This window comes from Lepisma saccharinum, chromosome 12 (genome assembly GCF_977018435.1).
Source record: "Lepisma saccharinum chromosome 12, izLepSacc3.1, whole genome shotgun sequence".
NCBI classification, from domain to species: Eukaryota; Metazoa; Arthropoda; class Insecta; order Zygentoma; family Lepismatidae; genus Lepisma; species Lepisma saccharinum.
In genome coordinates, this window is record NC_139240.1 from 10388724 (window position 1) to 10413115 (window position 24392).

At 38.4% G+C, this 24392-nt stretch overlaps 1 protein-coding gene across 1 annotated transcript; it reads left to right on the forward strand.

Annotated features, from left to right (window-relative positions):
- The first annotated feature begins 1898 nt into the window (after nt 1-1898).
- On the forward strand, nt 1899-4010 carry LOC145996225 (uncharacterized). Its single transcript, XM_083132645.1, has one exon. The coding sequence runs from the start codon at nt 1899-1901 to the stop codon at nt 4008-4010; it is 2112 nt and encodes a 703-aa protein (XP_082988771.1).
- The last annotated feature ends 20382 nt before the right edge of the window (nt 4011-24392 follow it).

Here is a 24392-nt window from a genome sequence, read left to right on the forward strand (position 1 = left end):
TTTGCACCTCTCAACTGACCTCGACAGTGACTCAGATGTCTCAGAATAATAACGTTTGTACCCAGAAAATAATAGGTGATATAGATGCTTTTCTTGGACCTCCAACGCAGAATCAGCCGACGGAAGTAGATACAACCCAATTTTTCCAAGTTATTCAAACAGGCGGTGGGGGCACACGGAAAACGAAGGAGCAGAATGATGAAAGTAGAAGTGAAAATAAACATTTTGTGGTAATTCAAGAATTTGATCGTCAATATAGAAGGTTTAATCTACAAGGTAGGCAGATGAATGTACGTCTTCGCCCTGTTCCGGATAACGAAAACCCTGTACAGTGGATCCATGAGGGTGTAAACGAGGTAGTGGAGTTACTAACGAGGGATGTTGATGACCGAGACCATGTGGGGTTAACGATTAGGAATGTTAATTCCCCCAGAGACCCCTTCTGGGTCAGTTTCCGACTAGGAAGTGAACTAAATGCAGATGTTGTTTGGGAAAGCTTCGAGAAACTACTCCAGAGTAACAGCACCTTCCTAATATCTGATCAACTGGTTTTCCATCTCCACAGAGTAAAAGTACCTTTAGGAACTGGACGTATTAAGCAAGGATTGGAAAGTTTGGAGGAACTTTGCCGAAGACGTTCTGGGATTGTTTGCATAAAAAACAAGGATTCTATGTGTCTCCCACGTGCACTTGTTGTTGCTCGAGCATATGCTGAAACTAAGGATGATAATAAAAGGAAGAAATACAGAATGGGGCGTCCGATTGTAAAAACAGAAGCCTTACAACTATGTGAGCAAGCAGGTGTAGTTATTAGAGAACATGGATGTGGTATTTCGGAGCTGGAGAAATTCCAAAATATTCTTCCACAGTATAGAATTGTGGTCTTTGCTGATCTTACTGGTGAGAATGTCATGTTTGAGGGTAATACTGACATGAAAAGAACTTCTCTTTTTCTTCTACACAACGAAAATCACTACAGTGTTATTTCATCATTAACATCTGCATTTGCATGTACTTATTACTGTGAACACTGTAAGAAAAAATATGCTTCTATTACAAAACATACACAATGTCCACGCGTATGTACGAAATGTTTCCAGCCCCACGCCGAGTCACTAAACCTAAAGGAATGTTTGTATTGCCACAGACAATTCCACGGTGAGGAATGTTTCAATCACCATAAACAGAAAGCACAGAATGGAAAAAATATTTGTGAAAAACTCCACCAATGCCCCAAGTGCCTAACAGTTATTAAAATGGACCAGAGAAAAACCAAGCATATTTGTGGTGAAGTCTATTGTAGAATATGTAACAAACACTACCCGAATGGTCATCTGTGTTATATTCAGAAATCCACCCCACCGGATATGAAAAAAACATACATCTTTGTGTTTTATGATCTCGAGTGCACGCAAGATGAGAAATATGGAGATTATATCGATAGAACAGAACACAAACCGAATCTGTGTGTCGCGCAACAAGTATGCAACGACTGCAGACATGTTCCGGATGTGTCAATCCCCTGCAACACATGTGGACCCAGAGAACATATCTTCAAAAAATCGCCAGTAGAAGAATTTCTTTCCTACATTAAGAGACTACCCCACAAGTTTGACATATACTGTATATGCCACAACATGAAAGGGTATGATGGACATTTTATGCTGCGAGCTATGATCACCAAATTCAAGGTTTGCCCGGAAATTATCATGAATGGTTCGAAAATTTTGCTGATGCAAAAGGGTCACATACGGTTTCTAGATTCACTCAATTTTCTACCTATGCCTCTATCAAGTCTACCTAAGGCATTTGATTTACCAGAAGGGATGAAAAAAGGGTACTATCCTCATCTTTTCAATACAACCCAAAATAGATTCTATATTGGACAGCTACCTAATATGGAATATTACGCACCGGAACAAATGAAGTTGGAAGAAAAGCAAAAATTTGAGAAATGGTATCACGAACAACAAGAGAAGAATTATATTTTTAACGCTGAAACTGAACTTGTGGAGTACTGCATCAAAGATGTTGAGATTCTTCGATTGGCTTGTATGAAGTTTAGAGAGACGTTCCTAGGGGAAAACGGTATTGATGTTTGGAGAGAAGGTGTGACTATCTCTGGTGCGTGCAACCTTTTGTACAGAAGAAAGTTTCTACATGAGAATACAATTGGCGTGATACCGGCCACAGGGTACCGGTGGGGTGACAAGCAATCCATTGCAGCTATCGAGTGGCTTGTGTACGAGGAAAGAAAAAGAAAAGTATTTATCGAACATGCTGGGAAAGGAAGAGAAAGAAAAATCTTAGGAATTAAAGTGGATGGATATTATGAAGATGCTGAAGGAAAAGGTCATGTGTTACAATTTCACGGATGTTACTATCATTATTGTGAGAGATGTTACGGTAACAAAAACGGTGGAGAGCAGTTAGGTGGGGGTGACACAATGAATGCCCGAAGAGAGAGGACACAGAGAGTTACCAGTTGTCTGGAGAAAAGTGGTTACAAAGTCGAAGTGATGTGGGAATGCGAGTGGAAAAAAATGAAAAAAGATCACCCTGAAATTGAAGATTTTGTGAAGCATCATCCGATGACCATCCAGAAGCCTTTGGACCCCAGAGCAAGTCTTACTGGCGGTCGAACTAACGCTGCAAAATTATACTACAAAGCTGGTGGCACTGAAAAGATAAAATATATTGATATTTGCTCTCTCTACCCTTACATTTGCAAGTATGGGAAGTTCCCAGTAGGCCATCCAACAATATTTCTCGACAAAAACTGCCCCAATATTGACCAAATCGAGGGGCTTGTATTATGTACTGTTTTACCCCCAAAAGATCTCTACCACCCGGTGCTACCTATGAAAATGAAAGGTAAATTATTTTTCGCGTTATGTAGAACCTGTGTGGAAGAAGATAACCAGGAGGACTGCTCACATACCCTAGAAGAAAGGTGTTTCACAGGTACATGGGTTGCAGACGAAGTAAGAAAGGCAGTGCAGAAAGGGTACCAAATTGTAAAGATGTACGAGGTCTGGCAATATAAAGTAACAAGTTTCGATTCTGAAACAGGTCAAGGGGGTTTGTTTGTGAACTACATAAATAAGTTTCTAAAAATGAAACAGGAAGCTAGTGGGTGGCCATCTAATTGTATAACCGAACAAGAAAAGACTGATTTCATCGCAGAATATCAGAAAAAGGAAGGAATTCTACTAGACTACAATAAAATTGAGGTGAACCCTGGAAAACGCTGTCTTGCCAAGCTGATGTTGAACAGTTTTTGGGGAAAATTTGGACAGAGGTGTAATTTACCCAAAACATCTATTGTATCACAACCATCTGAGCTGTATACAGCACTTACTAATCCCTCTATTAGTGTTAATGCACTTTTACCTATTGATGAAAATGCTTTGGTTATAAACTGGCAGCAGATAGAGGAGGCAGTCGCCGAACTAGCCACTGTGAATGTAGTTATTGCTGCATATACCACGGCGGGAGCACGACTTCACCTTTACCAGTATCTGGAGAATTTGGAGAAACGTGTGTTATACTACGACACATACAGTGTTATATACATTTCCAGGGATGGAGAATATGAACCAGAGACCGGTAACTGTCTTGGTGACATGACCGATGAATTGGAAGTGTACGGTGAAGAGAGTTACATTACAGAGTTTGTCTCCACAGGCCCGAAATCATATGCATTTACTGTGAAAAACCCTACCACCCAAGTTCTGAGTAGTGTCTGCAAAGTGAAAGGTATCACCCTTAACTATGAAAACAGGAAGAAAATAAATATAGCATCCCTGAAGAATATGGTATTTCACAAGACCCAGCAAATTACTGTTCACAATAGGAGGAAGATATCTAGAAGTAAAGATTTCAGAGTATTTAACAGACCCGAAAGTAAAATCCAAAGGGTGGTTTATACAAAAAGAAGAATTGTTGAGGATATCAACACTGTGCCGTTTGGGTACGTTATCCCACAAAAGAAACAGCGAACAGTGTAAATCTAACAGAAGCATTCCGGACACCACCACGTGCAGAATCTCTGTAAACATCTAAATTCTGAAAAAATAATCGGGTATTAATTTTAAAATTGAGTACAAATGGGAACATCCATTTTCAATGATTCTAGCTGGACCATCTGGATGCGGAAAGTCAAACTTTGTTTCGAGGATTTTAACACATCTGAAGAGTTTAGTGAATTTGGATTTTATGAACATTACATGGTGTTACAGTGAATGGCAGCCATTATACAGTAGAGTTTCAAGTGATGTGCACTTTTCGAAAGGACTCCCCAACATGGATACATACACAGTAGAACAAGGACCTCATTTGATTATACTTGACGATCTGATGAGAGAGGCAGATAATAGAGTTGTTGACCTTTTCACAAAAGGATGCCATCACAGGAATATCAGTTTAATATTTCTCTCTCAAAATGTATTTCATCAGAGCAAAGGATCCCGCGATATATCTCTGAACTGCCACTATCTTGTTTGCTTTAAAAACCCTAGGGATAAAGGTCAGATTGGTTGTTTGTCTTCTCAAATATATCCTGAAAACAAAAAATTTTTCGTTGAAATTTACAAGGATGCTACAACCCCGCCTTATGGATACATATTCCTCGATCTCAAACAAACCACACCAGAAAAGTTTCGATTCAGAACCTGTGTGTTTCCCGATGATGAACATAATTATGTTTATGTACCTAAATAAGTATATTAAACACCCTGGAGAAATATCATTCTATCACAATGTCTCCTACGATCAAGAACGGGGCGTTACTCCGAACTTTATCCAAATGTAAATCTGGAATCAGACAGACCATCCTCAAGAATGCAGATGAATCCTTGGTTCACGACATCTGTGAATGTGCCCACAATACTTTAAAAGGAAATGTTCCGTTAAACAGCAGTCAGAAAAAGAAACTTTCTCGTTACAAGCAAGTGCTAAGAAAAGTAGTTAAGCGTGGAACATCGTGGAAGAACAAAAAAAGTATATTATACAGGCAGGCGGATTTCTACCGTATCTCATCGGTCCCTTAATTGGTGGAATTTTTTCTAGTCTTTTTAAATAATGGAGTATGCAGATAAAATGATTTTGGTACCACAAGATACATTTCGAAAACTACATCACCAGCATCAAAACATTGTACCACTCTCCAATCTGGATAAAGAGATGAGTAAAATATTGGATGAAAAAAATTTATCTGATGAAGAAAAATGGAATAAGTACCATCAAGTTCTCGGTAGATATCTTCATTTTGTTCAAAAATTAAACACCCCTATCAAACTCCCCATAGTATCACAAATGGAACATCAAAATGAAAAAGTAAGTAAACAACCAGATCAAGAAGTGGAACATGGAAGTGATATCTCAGACCCTATCTATGAAGAAATAATATCGACAATACCAAAAAAGTTTCACTCCAAAGCAGAATTACTGTATCGTCGTCTGAAAACAAGCAGTGATATCCAATGGGATTCTCGAGGGGAAACAAAAATATATGAGAAGTTAATCCCTGGAAGTAACATGATAGACCTTATCAGTGATGTATTACGAAACAGACAGAATAGTAACCCTAGGGGTAACAATATCTTCTCTCGACTCCTTGCAAATGTCAATATTCCTCAGGAAATTATTGGTAACTCTCGACGTTGGGAATTAATAGAGAAATTTAAAATGGAACCATCTAAAAAAAAGAATAGTGCATCCAATTGGCTAAACTATTAATATCTCTCACACACAGTCACCCTATTATTTGTGAGTAATGAATTCTACTTTAAGGAACACTTATTATAACGTCTCCAACCCTGCAGGGTATTCCACCTTAGACAAAATATGGAGGGCTACAAACAGAAAATATCCAAAAAAAAAATAATTGAAGAATGGTTACAGGGACAGGAAACCTACACAATACATAAACCTATAAGAAGAAAATTCCCTCGGAATCGATACATCGTTAACAATATTGATGATTTGTGGCAGGCAGATCTTGTAGACTTGAGAGGTATTAGTACCCACAACAAAAATTATAAATATATGTTGACAGTTATTGACAGATTCTCCAAGTATTTGAATTTGAATTTAAAATTTTGGGAGCGTCAGCACTTAGGCTATTTTGCTCCCGTCACATTATACGGGGGCCAGCCCCTTATCATTACAAAGAACAACTCTAACGTTGCATAACTAAAAATCTTAAAATGTTCTGACTTCTGTTAAAAGCTGAGGCTGTAAACGGGCACTCAGCACACACAAGGACAATAAACAGGACAACACGCACAAAATTATACTGGTAATAATGCCAGTCGCCAGAGCCTCGTTAGTCTTTAGTCCAGGGTGCACTACGTGGAAGTGAGGTTGACTTTTGGGCGCCTTAGAAGAAGACCGCCCCTTACACCCCCATTCTCCAAGTATGCATGGGCGGTTCCTCTACCAGACAAAACAGCCGCAAGTATAATAAAAGCATTCCGGAGTATTCTACAGAATCCAGATGGAAGAAAACCAATTACTATTCAAACAGACAAAGGAAAAGAGTTTCTGAATATTACAGTCCGACAATTTTTCAAGAACAGTAATATTCACCATTTTACAACAAAAAACCCTGATGTAAAAGCAAGTATTGTTGAAAGATTTAACAGAACATTGAAGGAAAAAATGTGGAAGTATTTCACATCAAAACAGTCATACTATTACATCGAAGACTTACCGAAGATAATGAAAGCTTACAACAATACTAAACATTCAACAATCAAAATGTCACCCAGCGAAGTCAAACGAAATAATGTTCTCCAAGTTAGGGAAAATCTACGTAGCGGACGTTTAAAAATATCATCACCCAGTGTTAAAAAAAACTACTCGACATTTTCTTCAAAAAGGTGATTATGTGAGAATTGCTAGAGAAACATCAGCATTTGAAAAAGGGTACATAGGAAAATGGTCGGAGGAAATTTTCAGAGTTGTTTCCATAATATCACGGAATCCTGTTGTTTACAAAATTCAAGATTTGGACAAAAATTCTGTTGATGGTACATTCTACCGACAAGAACTTCAAAAAGTAAAACTACCAAAAACTTTTCAAATTGATAAAATATTGAAGACCAGAGGAAAAGGTACCAGACGAGAAGTTTTTGTTCAATGGAGAGGTTATCCGTCAATGTTTAACCGGTGGATACCCTACTCCAGTCTCAAAACAGTATCATAATGTCTTCTTCGTTCTATATAACGTTACCAAGTAACAGTTCTATGAATATATTTCCTGATAATACATTATCGAATTTTGTGACGAAATTACCGAAGGATATAGAACTTCAAGGTCCGTGGGAAGTTGCTGTAGCAGAAATTCACTATCCTAATTTTATGTACAACGTAACAGAAAGGCAAAATATAATCTATTATAATCTAAATCCAGATGCTGATGAATGGAAAAAAGTAAAGATCCCAGCTGGATATTATAGAGACATGACACAAGTTGTAACAGCAATTCAGAACTCTGGTGTCCCATTTCACATCTCCCTTTTGGATGATCAGCATATTCTTTTGAGACAAAACACCGAAATTATAAAAGAGGGGCTTAGTACAATAATATTCACCGAAATTAGGTTTTCACCAAAACTAGCAACACAACTAGGGTTCGATCATTTCAAAATTATCAAACTAAGTGGGGTTCAACGCATACACTCCTCTGCTCCCACAAACCTAGCATTAGGTGTACCACAACAAATGTTCATCTACTGTGATATATTGGAACCTCAAATTGTAGGGGACAGTTTTGCGCCACTTCTGAAGATTGTGGGTACAGATGTTCGAAATTTTGTGTTTGGTAGTGACGCACATATTGAGTTTTATGCTTTACATTATGTTCCACTGATGAAAAAACAGTTTGATACTTTGGAAATAGATATTAGAGACCACACCGGACAGAAAATACCATTTCTTTTCGGGGAAGTGTCGCTAAAACTTCACTTTAAACGGTCTCTGCAGTGATGAATCCCTACATATATCACTACCACAATCTTCATGGGAATGGAGTTTCCAACATATACCAAGGGGCACCCTTCCAGAAAGGACACGGTATTGGCAGTTTCCTTGGAGGTCTTTTTAGGTCTGTAGTTCCACTTATAACCAAAGGAGCAAAAGCTGTTGGTAGGGAGATGCTTAACACAGGTATCAATGTATTAGGTGATATTTCTCAGAACCATCCTATAAAACAGTCGTTACAGACAAGATTTGCGGAAGCAGGAGACAGATTGAAGCGAAAAGCTGAAAACAAAATTAAAACTATGGTTGGTTCAGGCAGAAAAAAAAAGAAAACTCTCAAATGTTGGTAAAAAACAGAAAAACAACAGTAATACAAAAAAGAAAATAAGTGAATCGTCAAGAAAAAATATAAAGAAGAAAAAACAGACTGCACGTAAAACAAAGATGGATATATTTGCTTAAAACATCTCACCAGGATTTATTCTCATAACGTCGTTCACAGAGGTACAAACTGGTCAGTTTTACTTTGATTGTCAAAGAATAAGGTTCTCTGGAACATGTCTTTTATTAACAATCTTTCATGTCAGTGTGCAAATTCGGAATTGGAAATTTTCTCCGTCCCCCCGACGCAGACAAGTATACAATCTGGACAGTTTATTTCATACAAGCCACTGGCTTCCATCAAGGATGATGCTCCCTTAGAATTTTCGGTTCCAGGGCATGGCGAAGACTACTTGGATCTACCACATACTTTTCTTCATGTCAAAGTAAAAATTTATAATTCCGATAATACAACAATCACCGTTACAGATAAAGTTGCACCTGTCAACAATTTTATTCATTCTCTTTTTAATCAAGTTGATGTATTTCTTAATCAGAAACTTGTTACATCACCATCTTATACATACCCATACAGAGCATACATTGAGAATCTTCTTAACTACAACCCTGCTGCAAAAGAATCCCATCTTACATCATGTTTATGGTTCAAGGATACCCCAGGATACATGGATTCTGTAAACGGGGATGAAAACGAAGGTTTTAAGAGTAGAAAAAAGTTGATTTCCAACAGTAAATCATTGGATTTGATTGGTCATCTCCACTGTGATATTTTCAACCTGGAACGTCTTCTTCTGAACAACGTCGAGATGCGTGTGAAGTTGGTTCGGGCCAAGGATTCTTTTTGTCTGATGGCAGAAAATAACACATTCAAAATTCAAATCGAAGATGCAACTTTATTCGTTAGAAAAGTATCGCTGAACCCCAGCATTAAAATCGCACATTCCATCATGTTACAAAAAGCAACTGCAAAGTACCCAATCAACCGTGTGCATATGAAGGTGGTAACTTTTCCAAGAGGAATTTTGAACAAAACCGTCGACAACTTATTTCTCGGACAGCTTCCAAAACGTATAATCATCGGTTTTGTAACTAATAGTGCTTTCAATGGAGATTATACTAAAAACCCATTCAATTTTAAACATTTCAATATCAATTTTCTATGTCTGTATATGGATGGAAAACAAATACCGTCTACACCGTTACAACCTGATTTTCAAAACAATCTATCTCTCCGTGCCTATCAGACATTATATGACAGTACCGGGATACAATATCAGAACGATGGGAATGGAATCTCCAGAGAAGACTACGGGAATGGATATACTCTATTTGCATTCGATTTAACTCCTGATCTCTCAGCTCACACTTCAACACATTGGAACCTTTTACGACATGGGACCGTCCGGATGGAAATCCATTTCAATACACCATTGGCAGAGACAGTCAACAGTGTGGTGTACGGAGAGTTCCAGAATCTACTCGAGGTGGACAAGGATCGCAACGTCATCACCGACTACACAAACTAATAGTACAAAAGGTGAGTCCATTGTTCATTCTATTTCAGTTGAATAAAAGATGGGTTTTGTAGTAGTCGATTTGCACGGTTTTAATGTAGACAAAACATTTATACCAAAGGAAATAGCTATATATAGTGGTGATGGTAGTCAATCAGTTCATTGGTTCCTTCAACCCCCATATCCTATACAAAATCTCTCCTATAAAAATCTACAAACTGTTAAATGGCTACAGAGAAACCATCACGGGCTATCCTGGTCTGATGGAGCAGTTCCTTTTTCCTCCTTACAGCGTCTAATGCAACATGCTCTAGCACCTTACCAAACCTTATTTTGTAAAGGTTCAGAGAGAACCCGATTTTTAACATTTCTGCTCAACAGGCAAGTTGAAGATCTCAACTACCACAATTGCCCTTCCATAAACTTACTCTTGAAAAATATAACTGGACCTCGCTGTTTTCACCAGGCACACATCAAATCTACATTCGCCTGCTCACTCTCAAACGCTTACGTGCTTGCACGTTGGAAATATGGACACAATTCAACTACTGTCGTTTCTTCGACAACTCCCTAATCAGAAGCACATTGGTGTATACCCTTCAAATAGACTCCCTTATAATGTAACCACGCCGGCTTCTATAATTGTAAACACAGACCCCGACTATAAACCTGGAACCCATTGGGTTGCTATTTATATCGACTCCTCAAGAAGAGGAGAATATTTTGACAGTTTTGGGGTACCACCACAAATAACGCAAGTACGTAATTTTCTGCAAAACAATACTCTTTTTTGTTCAACCCAATCCGGTTGCAAGGTTTGAACAGCACCGTATGTGGGCATTACTGTCTTTTTTACATCACACACAGAACACATGGAAAGTCTTTGAACAAATTTCTATCCCAATTTACAAATAATACTTCTTGGAATGACACATATGTTAGAAAAAAAGTCTCACCTATTGTGAAAAACATTGAAAACTACAATTGTTCAAGCTTGGAACTTCAAATTTGCAACCCAAGGTAAAAAATCTTTGGTTATAATTTTATATATATATATATATATATATATATATATATATATATATATATATATACACACACACACACACACACACTCCTTTTTTTGTTTCACCAAAATAAATAAAAATTTTAATTGTATTTTTTCTAGATAAAACAATTTTAATTGTATCTTTTATTTTATTTTTCAGAGGAACCTAAAATGACTATCGGATAGCAAACCAGTAGTTAATAATACGCACCTGTGTTCATCTTGGGAAGAAGAAAACAGAAAAAATCTTGAGACTTTCGAATTTTTCATGTGTTCCACCATTACAAGCAATTCATAGATACTCTTTCCCACCTTTCTACAGTAATCAGATAAACTGAGTGTATTTTCTGTGCGTGTGTGTGTGTATGTAAAGTTTGATATCGAACAAAAGACATTTTTTTTTGTCCTGAACAATGACCAGAGATTCGTCAAATATATATATTTTTTCTTAGTGTACATATATTATTATCATTATTCTGTGTAATATATAATATACTATAAACTTATTTTCTTCTCATGTAAAACAGAAAAAATATATAAACAATATGTTTTTTAAGGTGTTAATTTTGTTCTGCTCAATTAAATGTTTTTCCAAACTTGTATCAAACTTGTATCAAGCAGATTACTGTTAAATTTATGACAATCTAATCTAGTAGAAATAATGAACAATAAAATAATATCAACATTATCTTATATTTATTATTATCACCACCTTTTTTAAATAGAAATATTCTCTAGAATACTCACAATTTTTCAACGTATAATAATTTACTAACAAAAATACGAAGTGGGGCACACATGGTAATTTCTAGCACAGCTCTCGCATATTAAGTCTTTTTTTTCCAATATACAAGCACTACTCTTGAAAATACCGTACCTACTATGTATCTGAATTAGTAACAAAATAGAAAAATAAGGTACTAAAATAAAAAAAAAACATATATTTTAGAAATTTATTTTTTCATTTTTTTTACATATATTTGTAAACATTTCAACAATATTCTTACAAATTTCAAAGATTTTTCTAGTTAAAATTGAAAAATCAATTGTTCTTGCAGAAGCCAATAAAGTAGGCGCCAAATTGTCGATAATCATATCCTTGCAAAAATATTCCACTTCAAGCAATAATCTTTCAACATCAATACTAGCACTGTCAATTCCAACGGGTTCAGAACCTTTATGGCTAAGAATAAATTCCGGTTCAATACATCCATGAATCTGGGAATCATCCCGACAAGCATTACAACTGTCACGTACATTCTCTGCACACTTTGCCCGATAACGCTGAAACCATTCCGCCACAGGTTTCTCATTCTTCTGCATTTGCTCTAACGCATAATCAACACACGGACGGAGATTCAGAAGCCCTTCCCATCCCTTTTGGGCCAGACATACACATAAACTAGAATTTTGACTAGAATTTGAATTTAAAATTTTGGGAGCGTCAGCACTTAGGCTATTTTACTCCCGTCACAGTATACAGGGGCCAGCCCCTTACCTCTACAAATAACAACTCTATCGTTGCATAACTAAAAAATTTAAAATGTTCTGACTTCTGTTAAAAGCTGAGGCTGTAAAGGGGCACTCAGCACACATAAGGACAAAAGAACAGGACAATACAAACAAAATTATACTGGCCATGGAGCCAGTCGCCAGAGCCTCGTTAGTCTTAAGTCCAGGGTGCACTAACGTGGAAGTGAGGTTGACATTTGGGTGTACTACGTGGAAGGTCGCCCCTTACACCCCATACACATAAACTGTATTCCACATTACAAACAGGCTCCAAACTTATCACCTTGTTTCCATGGAAACGCCAAAAACGCACATTCAGATTCGCTCCAAGTTTTATACCAGGAAGACGTTTTGAACTCTCGTTCTCAAAATAATTATCCACAATCACTTGCACATTCATTAAAGTTTTCCACTCCTCCACGTTCAATATTACACCATGCTGACCACTTTTGAATACACGAACAAAAGAAGAAAAGTTCTTCACCGGATCCAAACCAACAACAATATGTTTCGATCCTCCTCCTTCACCCAGATTATAGCATACCTCCAATAGACCCTGTCGGATTGGTGTACGTTCAGTCTTCTTCTCTGTTCCTTCCTCATCCTCCTCCGTCTTATCCCCTTCATCCTCTACTTGTTTTGTGCCTGCTTCAGATATTTTGATCCATTCTCCTCCACACCCTCCTGTCGTCGCTTCATACTAGGACGTTTAGGAACAATTCGCCCCAATGCAGAATTCATGACTTACTTCTTCCACAACTTGCAATAAACTGATCTTCCTCGTCTTCACCAAAATCTACAATGCCGTTATCTTACACGTCACAAAGCATGTATAAGCCTGTTCCATGGAAAATTCCAGTGACCCGAGTCAATACAAATACACACTTGCCTCATTCCATACAAAGGTCAACGCACCGTCTTCCACAGCATCCACGTGGTTAGCTTATGCCGTCCAACGCTACAAATTCATAGTCACGTCACCATAAACACTACGTAGAGTCACGTGACCCGTGACGTCACAAAAGTTAGGTTAACTTAGACCCTTCAAGACTACACACACATAGCCACGCCCCCTTAGAGTCACGTGACACGTCTCGACCAATCAGAGGCCTTGTGCTCAGGTGACTCCTTACTACTTACCTACGTATACGTATACCTGTGAAGTAGTGTGTGGCGCGTAGACAGACACACACACACACTGTATATATATATATATATATTATATATATATATTAATATATATAAATTAATTTTGTACCTCCGCAAATGCCACTGTCACTGGTCGAGGCAACTGAGCATTGTAACGAGATGAATTTGAATTTAAAATTTTGGGAGCGTCAGCACTAAGGCTATTTTGCTTCCGTCACATTATACACAGGCCAGCCCCTTACCATTACAAATAACAAGTCTAACGTTGCATAACTAAACATTTTAAAATCTTCTGACTTCTGTTAAAAGCTGAGGCTGTAAACGGGCACTCAGCACACACAAGGAAAAAAAAAAACAGGACAACACACACAAAATTATACTGGCCACAGTGCCTGTCGCAAGAGCCTCGTTAGTCTTTTGTCCAGGGTGCACTACGTGGAAGTGAGGTTGACTTTTGGGCGCCTACGTGGAAGGTACCCCTTACACCCCACATTTAGATGATGTTGGGGTAGAGCCCCACACATTCTCGATCTCGGCCACTTTGGAGGTGCTATGATCAGCACCAGGCTCCTGCCGCCTTTGACGTCCACGCACCCTTTGTCGGTGAACCCCAGTACTATGCCTGCCTAGGGATTGAGGTGTTACACGTTTCTCTAAAGAAGTAGATTGGAAGATAAGATATAAATCTGCTTCAGAAGAGTATACCATATATTATATGTATAGGTATACAACTACCCTTCGAATTTCTCAACATTATATTTTTCATTTGCAATCCACCTGATTTGCTCAAATACGCGAACATGGAACTCGTTCCAATGTTTAACCCTTAATTGGCCGTTGTATCTTGTGGGATACACTACATTCGATACGTTCTTAAACGATCTTTGCGCTTGAGTTGAGCAAACGGGCAGTGTGGATCGTGAGATACGTGCATTTGGAAGATTCTACTCGTGTGCCATCTGTTGGATCTTTGTAGAACTGCATGCACAGTTGCATGGAGAGGAACATGGCATCTTGCAGTAGGAGTTCTAACAATGGGGTGGTAAGTTTATTTCTTGTTGACCTCTTTTTATTTTGTTTTGTAGGACGTGAGCATGAAATAAATGTGTATTGAAGTTACTAGAAAACTTCTGATAGTTAGAATACTTGAAATTGTTACCAAGTATGTTGTGAGCCAGTTCTTTCTTCGTGTGTATCTACAGGGATACATTGCCCAAAAAAGGACAATTTCACCTTATCACATTCTATGCAAATACAGAAGGAAATACATGTAGGATGCATGTTCTCTTGAACATTCTGTGTACTCTACCATTGCTTTTGCTCAGTATAAATGTCGTATTTTATGTTGTAATTTGTAGGGTTATTTTCTAATATACAAATGTTATTTTACATATGAAAATATGTAGAAATATAGTATCATTGTATAAGAAATTGCATCGTGTCTCCTTTTGTCTCGCTTTAGTTTCTCAATATTTTCTTTTGTTTTTACTAGAATATAATAACGAAACTTACGTTGACTCCACTTTGAACAACATGAATAGTTACACCATTTCTAAAATAATAATTTCCAATAGAGTATGTGCATTTGAATGAAATGGAAAATGTTTTGTCTGCATTTTACATTTGTTTTCATACAACTGCCTCTTCTTTCACAGGATATCACAATACCACCATGGAAGTTTTATGGTCACCATGGAATACTGGTTCCTCTTGGAAATCCTAATGTGTCAGATATTGGATCCTCATCTAGCGACGAGGGTGATATTTCTTGCGATGACAGTGACATTGATCCAGATCATGCTCCACCACCAGAACTGTCATCTCTTGGTGAGGAACAATGTTCCAGTGAGGATGAACTAACATCACCCCCACAGAGCAACAAAACTGACCAAATCGGAAGAGGGAAGAAGAAAGTAAAAGCACAGATTTGTGATAATTTCAGATAATGCCACATTTTATTTTCAAATTTGAAAATTGAAAACCAGTAAATGTATCATATGAAGAGATACATCAATTTTGATACAGGATGACTTTAGTGCATCTTGTATTTCTTTCAACGATTAGAAATTACAATTATCCAACATAAATGCAAACAATAACATCATTTCTTATTTCAATTTCATTTCTTCGAAAAGAAGAAAATCATTATCTACGATGACTCAAGAATTCGTTTCCAGATTCAAGCCATGTTTCAGAGGTGTTCTGTACAATGCTATGAGCACATCTGTCAGAGCCACACCACCCATGTGGACAGAATAAACTGTGACTCTGGCTAGCTCTTGTATATTTAAGGATCGTCGTGATGTCGAAGCAAAAGGAAGAAAGAAGTTTGAAAACATTGAAAACTTTCAGGATGGACATAGCTAATGGACATAGCTAATGGTCTCATTCACTTACATACACCAAAACGGGGAAGACCATCTCAAACAGACTTACCACAGAAATAAGTAGAGCATCGAATAGCACCACGTCCACTTCAAGATATAAGATATGACAGTGTTGGGCATTGGTAAAAAATTACAGAGAAAGGTCGTTGCAGATTAAATGCGAATGGTTGACAGGTTCAAAAACAAGGAACTGCTTTACAGCATTTTACCAAAAGTAGGTAGAAGATAAAACAAGCATATGTCTGTAAAACGTTATGTAATCGGTGATTGTGGCACATTATTATAACAAAAAAATACTTAATTTTAGGATTTTCTTCATTTTCTTGGTAAATATATTTTTGAATATTCATTATACTAACAAAGAAATGTGGAACAATTATATTTTATATGGTACGATTCTAATCATTGTAGGAGCACTATTTACCTATGTATAATTACATGTATGTCTCTAATGGGCAATGTATCTCACAGGACACATTATGTATCTCACTATGTAATACATAAATATGTAAAAATAAAATATTTTTGTCATAATTACACTGAAAACATAACATGTATCCTATTAATTAATTTTTTTGAGCATGTCATAAATGTTTGCCCGTTTAAGGGTTAAGGTAAAATTGAAATCAATGCTCCAAGCTCTCGCGGGGAATCTAATCCGGCGACCCTTCATTACAAGAGGACAGTGTTTGCTACTATTATATCGGAAAGGATTTCCTAGGAAACTAAGGAAAAATAAATTCGTGATTTTTCTGTTACAGTTATATGCTTCTTGGAGGCTTTCATACGCCTATCCGATGGCGTAGTGCTAACGTCGTTACCTTGTAATCAAGGGGTCCCGAGTCAGATACACGATTCGTATCCCAGTCCTGATTAGCTTGCCTGTCTGTGCATGCAATGGACTTAAAAAAAACCTAGAACCAACAATGAGTAGAAATAAACAATTCTTCAGTGTTCTCTCGATTTTCTTCGTTAAATTATTGTTCGTTCTGATGTATGAAGGTCAACTATCATGAAAATTTGCCCCGTACCTTGAATCACAAATGATATGCGTCGACTGCCAACCTCCTCTCCTCGTTCCGTCTCGAAACTCTCCTCTTACCCCTATCTCCTTACTATATACGACTAACCGCTATTCACTTTACTGAGTTTGGAAAGAATACAAAGATGATCCTACTTTCTTCGCTTTAGTGAGTACTAGTGAAGATCGCGACGATGAAGCAGTAAACCACATTTTTTGCCACCTTCCGATGCAGGTAACAGGTGCTATTCTCAAGGAAGAAAATGAGATTGTTCAACAGTCCATGGGGAGAAAATCGCGAGGCTCACGATATCAGTTGCAGTAATGCTGGAATTCGTGAACACGTCGTAAGTCATAGTTCAGAAAATGATAATGTAAGTAGTCTTTACATATCAGGGTCAAATATCGAATACATTTCTTAAAAGAAATTTGAATCTGTTTCTTGTTCAACGGAACGTTTAAGTCAAGTTGACGGAATGTTTTTTTTTATTTTGAATTTAAAAGTTTGGGAGCGTCAGCACTTAGGCTATTTTGCTCCCGTCACATTACACGGGGGCCAGCCCCTTATCATAACAAATAACAACTCTAGCGTTGCATATAAAAATGATAAAATGTTCTGACTTCTGTTAAAAGCTGAGGCCGTAAACGGGCACTCAGCACACACAAGGACAACAAACAGGACAACACACAAAATTATACTGGCCATAGTGCCAGTCGCCAGAGCCTCGTTAGTCTTTAGTCCAGGGTGCACTACGTGGAAGTGAGGTTGACTCTTGGGCGCCTACGTGGAAGGTCACCCCTTACACCCCAGTTAACGGAATGTGAATTCTTAACTCCTGTGTTTGATTTGCACGAACCGGGTAATTTTGAAAATTTCTTGTTGCAATTGACCACGAGTACCGACAGTTATCCATGCACTGCTGTTTCCGGGGATGCAGATGTATCGGCCAAGGACCATGATGCTGACCTTGTAGCATCCTCAACGCCTCTGCACCGTTCTCAAACAAATGGTGCACACGTTGCACAATCCCAAGCACGTGGTGGTGTCACACGCAAACTTACTGTTTATGAGGACTTGAACGTTAAATTTGGCATGACGTATGGTGGGTGGTGTAATATATTCGTCGAAGGTGAATTACATGTTGGACACTGGACTAATGTGGTGAGACCTTACTTCAATTCTGCCAATGATAGTTGTGTTTTGCAATTCGAGACCCATCGATTAAAAACAACTAAATTGTTGCCGAAAACTCCGTTTTTTTACTATTTACGCATACTGTAAATACAACTGTAGAAAGTACAAGTTTACAGTTGTCAGTGAACCGACACCGGGTTGCCTTGTTGTCTTTCGGGTTTCTGCTTGTGGTGTCTACGATCATAGTGGAGATCCTAAGAATTGCCAGTTGCGGGGCTCTGAATAGGCACGCGACGCATTGTTATGAATGAAGCCGATGCAGTAACGTGCGCAGAAAATCGTTGATTCTGATGCAGAAGTATTGAAAAAGGGGAATTTTAAGGGTATCAAATCAGTTTGGGTATTTAGAAAAATTAGATCTGAAGATCATTCGCGGGACGATTTACTTGATATCATACTTGAACAAAAGCACGAAGTTATTGCAGATGAGCAAAACGGTTCGAAAAACTCAATACTTACGAGGGGGTGTTGAAAAGTTCGTAGCCCAACCCAGAAGGAGTGCACGTGGAACGATGAAACTTTACAGTTTTAGAGAACATATCTTGGTATGTACACATACAAATTTTCATATTAATAACGGAATTGGTATTGTGGTTTTCAGGCCCCGGAAGTGATCATGTGTGCCCAGCCAGCGATTTTCACAAACATCGAGATCAGAGCTGTCATCAATTTTTTGTTCCACCAAGGAAAGACGTCAAAGCAAATTCATGAGGAAATCAGTGGAACACTACGGGACTCTCCTCCATCATATGCAGTTGTGAAGAAGTGGGTGGCACATTTTAAACGTGGCGATTTTTCAACAGATGATGCTCCACGTGCAGGAAGATCAAAAACAGTGACTGTCAACAAAATCGTGGATGAAATTCATGACCTTATTCTTGAATTCGCAGAATCTCACCAAAACGTGTGGCAGAGATTATGGGCATTTCTCGGGAACGCGTTGGTACCATAATTCATAATGACTTGGACATGCGCAAGCTCTCGACAAAATGGGTTCCCAAAATCTGTCAGCAGATCAAAAGCGTGAAACAGTGAGGACATCAAGGGAAGTCATTGCCAATTTTGAACACAATGCCGACCAATTTCTGTCACGAATACTAACCATGGATGAAACATGGTTGTACCACTACGATCCTGAAACGAAACAATAGTCAATGGAGTGGCGGCACTCAGGTTGCCCTTGCCCCAAGAAGTTCAAGATGCAGAAGTCTGCTGGGAAAGTGTTTGCAACATTCTTCTGGGATAAGGATGGAGTCGTACTCATAGACTACCTGCCCAAGGGTCAGACATTTAATGCAGAGTATTACTCTGCATTACTCACAAAATTTAAAGACAAATTGAAAGTGTAACGCCGCGGAAAAATGAGAAAAGGAATTCTGTTCCTGCAGGATAATGCCCCTGTCCATCGAGCACTGCAAACACAACTGACATTGCATGATCTAGGGTTTCAATGTCTAGATCATCCTCCTTATTCCCCAGATTTAGCTCTATCAGACTATTTCCTATTTCCCAAACTCAAACAACACTTGAAAGGACGCCATTTTGGATGTGATAAGGAGGTGATAAGCGCTACGGAACAGTGGTGTGTGGAACAACCTTCAGAATTTTTTTTCACTGGTCTGCAAAAATTGGAGCACCATGCAAGGAAGTGTATTGCACTTCGGGGGGAGTATGTACAATAACTGTAAAATTTTATCATTCCACGTGCACTCCTTCTGGGTTGGGCTACGAACTTTTCAGCACCCCCTCGTACAAGCTGTGGGAACTTCCTTCTACGTACACATGTATAGCCATGATCAGTATTGCATTTTGTACGAGGCGCCAAACGCTAGAAACCGCCCTGTTGTATATTTTGATGCTACGGCCTCTGTTGTTCGATCGCCCCCCAATGCGAAAAGAGAGTATTACAACGCTGGCCTAATTGCTTTTAAGAACAAATGTGCTCCTATATTTGAGATTAAGTTCAAAGCACGATTCGCACAACATTGCAAACTTACTGACGTCTTTCAGACGTTACTGCGCAGAACAAACTACAAGATGGCCGTTATTTTCAATTATTGTTGTTGATTTCAGTAGAGCAATGATAAATGCAGTTATGTGGTCTATTAATCGCATCACTTTAATTGTCTATTTGATTTTGATTTTGAATTTAAAATTTTGGGAGCGTCAGCACTTAGGTTATTTTGCTCCCGTCACATTATACGGGGCCAGCCCCTTATCATTACAAATAACAACTCTAGCGTTGCATAACTAAAAATGTTAAAATGTTCTGACTTCTGTTAAAAGCTGAGGCTGTAAACGGGCACTCAGCACACACAAGGACAACAAACAGGACAACACACACAAAATTATACTGGCCATAGTGCCAGTCGCCAGAGCCTCGTTAGTCTTTAGTCCAGGGTGCACTACGTGGAAGTGAGGTTGACCTTTGGGCGCCTTAGAAGAAGGTCGCCCCTTACACCCCTAATTGTCTATTTGAATATCTGCTATAAGATCCTCACATGCGAATTCGACATGACTTTTTAAAGAAGAAACTACATTTCGGTCCATATCTGTTGCGCCCATGTCATTCATATTATTCACATTATACGGGGTCCAGCCCCTTATCGTTACAAATAACAACTCTATCGTTGCAACTAAAATCATAAAATATTAAAATGTTCTGACTTTCGTTAAAAGCTGAGGCTGTAAAGGGGCACTCAGCACACATAAGGACAAAACAACAGGACAACACAAACAAAATTATACTGGCCATGGGGCCAGTCGCCAGAGCCTCGTTAGTCTTTAGTCCAGGGTGTACTACGTGGAAGTGAGGTTGACTATTGGGTGCACTACGTGGAAGGAGCACCCCTTACACCCCCCCAAAAAAAGGCTGTGTTACCTTACTAGATCCCTTGATTATCAAGCAACAAACTTCCGACTCAAGGTTGCGGACATTCGTAAATTTTATCGCTAGATGGAACACAATGATATCCGATAAAATGAGCGTAAGTAACTGGGTGGCATATTCCAGGGAAGCTGTCAAGCAAAATGACGGCGTAAATTGTGGCGTGTACGTTCTGTATTACACACAGCAAATGGTCAGGGGTCAGAGTTTAGAAATACCGTTTTCTCCGCGAAATTTACGTCTTCAAACTCAGCAAAACATTCTCTCCTCATCTGAAGACATGACAAATCTTTGACTATATTGTGGTACTAAGGACCCTCGCAAATTCAATTTCAGTTCAGTGCGACATGTGTTACAGGTGGGTACACACTTCTTGTAATTGCCGTACCAGATCCAGCAAGGATTACGAGAATGAGATTTACAGTTGCGAGCTTTGTCTCCATTGAAAAAAAATTGGAGGGAAACTTCAAGTAGTTCGTTTATATATTTGGTAGATATATTTCGCTGTTTGTGCTGTAAGAACTGCAATTTACCATCCATTTCTTTCAAACTAGTGGATAATGCCGTATCGGTAGATGTGCCATCTAGGTTTCGAAATTCAAAATACAGTTCCAAAACATTTTGCAGTTGATTACATTTATGGGAATCACTTGTTCACATGCGACAGGTGGACGTGATTTGAAACCATACAGTGCATTGTAATTTAAGTTGTTAATAATCCATTGATTGATTGTTTGAATGAATTGTTGCTTCGAGTCCTCTTTACGTACATGAAGGCTAATCGGGACTGGACATACAGTTTAAAGAGAAATCCGAACACGACAGGGTATCGTCTTTCCACGAAATAAACGGTTTTTCGCGAAATAAGCGTGAAATATCATCAAATTAAATAGCAAACGCGCAAAAACCGACACATCGAGGTTGTGCGCGCAAACGGTCGATTTGTAACGAAACGTTTGCCTAAACTTTCCTACCACTTGCAGCTGAAGAACGTTTTATCTTCGATCACATCAGGAAGACGCTGCCAATTGGGATTTCCCATGCACATATACTCAGTTCGAAAACTTCGCTCCCTGTCAAGCTGCATTCCTTTCTTCCCCCGAATGTCTACTTAACTTCCAGTTTCATTGAACTTGCTAGCTGTAGCAGCGATAAGATTAGTCTGTTCCTGCACATCAAGGGAAACAATGGTGTCATTTGTGTTCAGTCATGAATGAAGTTTGTTTATCATCATGTGATTTTCAACATGTTGGATTGGATTGATTTAAAATTTCTGGGTGCGTCGGCACTTCAGGCCATTTCGCACCCTTCAATGTATACGGGGAAATATCCCCTTATCTAAAATTATCACTGAAAACTTAAAAAGGGGTGTAAATAGCCCCTTGGGAAAAACTAAAAGTGAAAGTTTGTAAAAAGACCTGCACGAGACAAACACATTAAAAAGTCAGAAGAAACAAACTAAAAGCCTCCTTACAGACGGTGGAAGAGTCCAGCTCTTCGCAAAAAAAAACAAAACTAAAAACATTTGATAAAATTCTGCAGTCATCACCCAAGAGGGATGACAAACAGCCGGAAAGGTTAAAAGTCTGCCTGAGGTAAGCAAGATCGACACATTCAACGAGAATGTGTCGAATGCTTAAAACAATGTTACAAACACGACACAACGGAGGGTCCAGCCATTGCAGCAAGTGACCATGCGTTAGACGGCTCTGTCCTAGTCGCATGCGGGTAAGAATAATTTCTTCTCGCCGACAGGGACGGGACCAGGAACGCTAAGCACCTATGGTGGGCTTAATAGTTTGAAGCTTGTTCCCCGTTTCTGTATCCCACTCGGCCTGCCAAGTGTCAAGAAGGTGACACCGGAACACATTCTGCAGGTCGCTAGCTGGCAAAAGGTGAGGGACTGTACTGCACAGAAGATTCCAACAAATAAAATCCGGGATCTTTTGCACTTCAGAATGCATTTAGTTGAAGCTCTCATCAAGGCCGATTTACCAACAAAAAAGAGGGGAAGGCCAAGCATTGAAGAGGAGTCGCAGGACATTTGAAATGTGGAAGACTTGAAGAAACCATCAAAGTTACCAGTGTCGGATGTGAGGTACGATTCTGTATCCGATTGGCCAATAGCAATGGAACTGAAAGATCCATTATGTTGTCGCATGGAACGATGTGGAAGCAGGAGCAGAATAATGTGCCAAAAGTGTCACGTTTATTTGTTTGACAAAGAAGAAAAAACTGCTTCATGGAATTTCATGTCAAAAAATAATATAAAAGACAAACTAAACTGAAAACGTAGATAATCCTGTACAGAATTTATAATCACTGATGATAGAGATTTTGATTATTAAATATATAAATTTTGCAAAAAACAATGGAAATATATATATAATAAACGGTACTGCAATCTGTACATCGATTTGCTTGAGAATTTATTTGTTATTTTATTTTATATAAATCCTTACTAAATAGTGTTTTAAAACTTAATATCTTCCCTGAAAATAAAATTTACATCAAATAAACCAATAAAACACGTAAAAATGAATTTTTCAATTGGCAATTCCTATATTTGTGAGATCTAGCAATTCTAAACCAAACCCTTGGTGGCTACCCTCACGATTGTGAAAGTGCTAAAATTTTACAAAAGGGATTTTTTAAAAAAATTGTCAAATATATATGCCACAAATAAGAATATACCAAAACTATATTTTTCTAGATTATATTGACAAATTGGCACTGAAAGGGTTAAGTAGTCCTTCCCGTCTTTGGCGTTCTCTTTTTAGGGATATTACGCCAGGAGAGAGGGGTTATGACCCCCCTTCCACTTGGACACGTCACTGAATTCATGTTCACTTTTGCACGCACCAGTAATTCTAGGTAGCCTACGTAGCGGAAACTGAGAAGTTGCCTGTTACTTTCTTGGGCATTGCCTGCTTTTGTTTTTCAGTTTGTTATTTAACTTGTTACTTGTAAGCAACCTGTAATTTATGCATCTTGAATCTAATCTTTACAATGTAGTAGGAATGGGACGATATGAAATTTTGACAGATGCCGATAAAATACAGATATAAAATTTACCAATACCGATAACCGATCCGATATAAAATTAGAAATGGTCCTGGAAGAACCCGAGAGGTTCATTGACCTCCTTAAAAATGTGTCTTTCAAAGTGACTGCAGCGCAAGAGAAATTGCATCTTTAGACATTTACTTTTTAAAAAAGTAGGGCATGGAGATTATCCAAGAAAATTACAACAAAAATGGCAGAATTTTGCACTAAACATCAGATATTTATCGACATATCGGATCGGTAAAATAATCGGTAATTTTACCGATAAACCGATATGCCTATATT

What these genes read in the sequence shown, in the direction of transcription:
- LOC145996225 (XM_083132645.1), top strand. Translation starts at nt 1,899, where the DNA reads ATGGAATATTACGCACCGGAACAAATGAAGTTGGAAGAAAAGCAAAAA.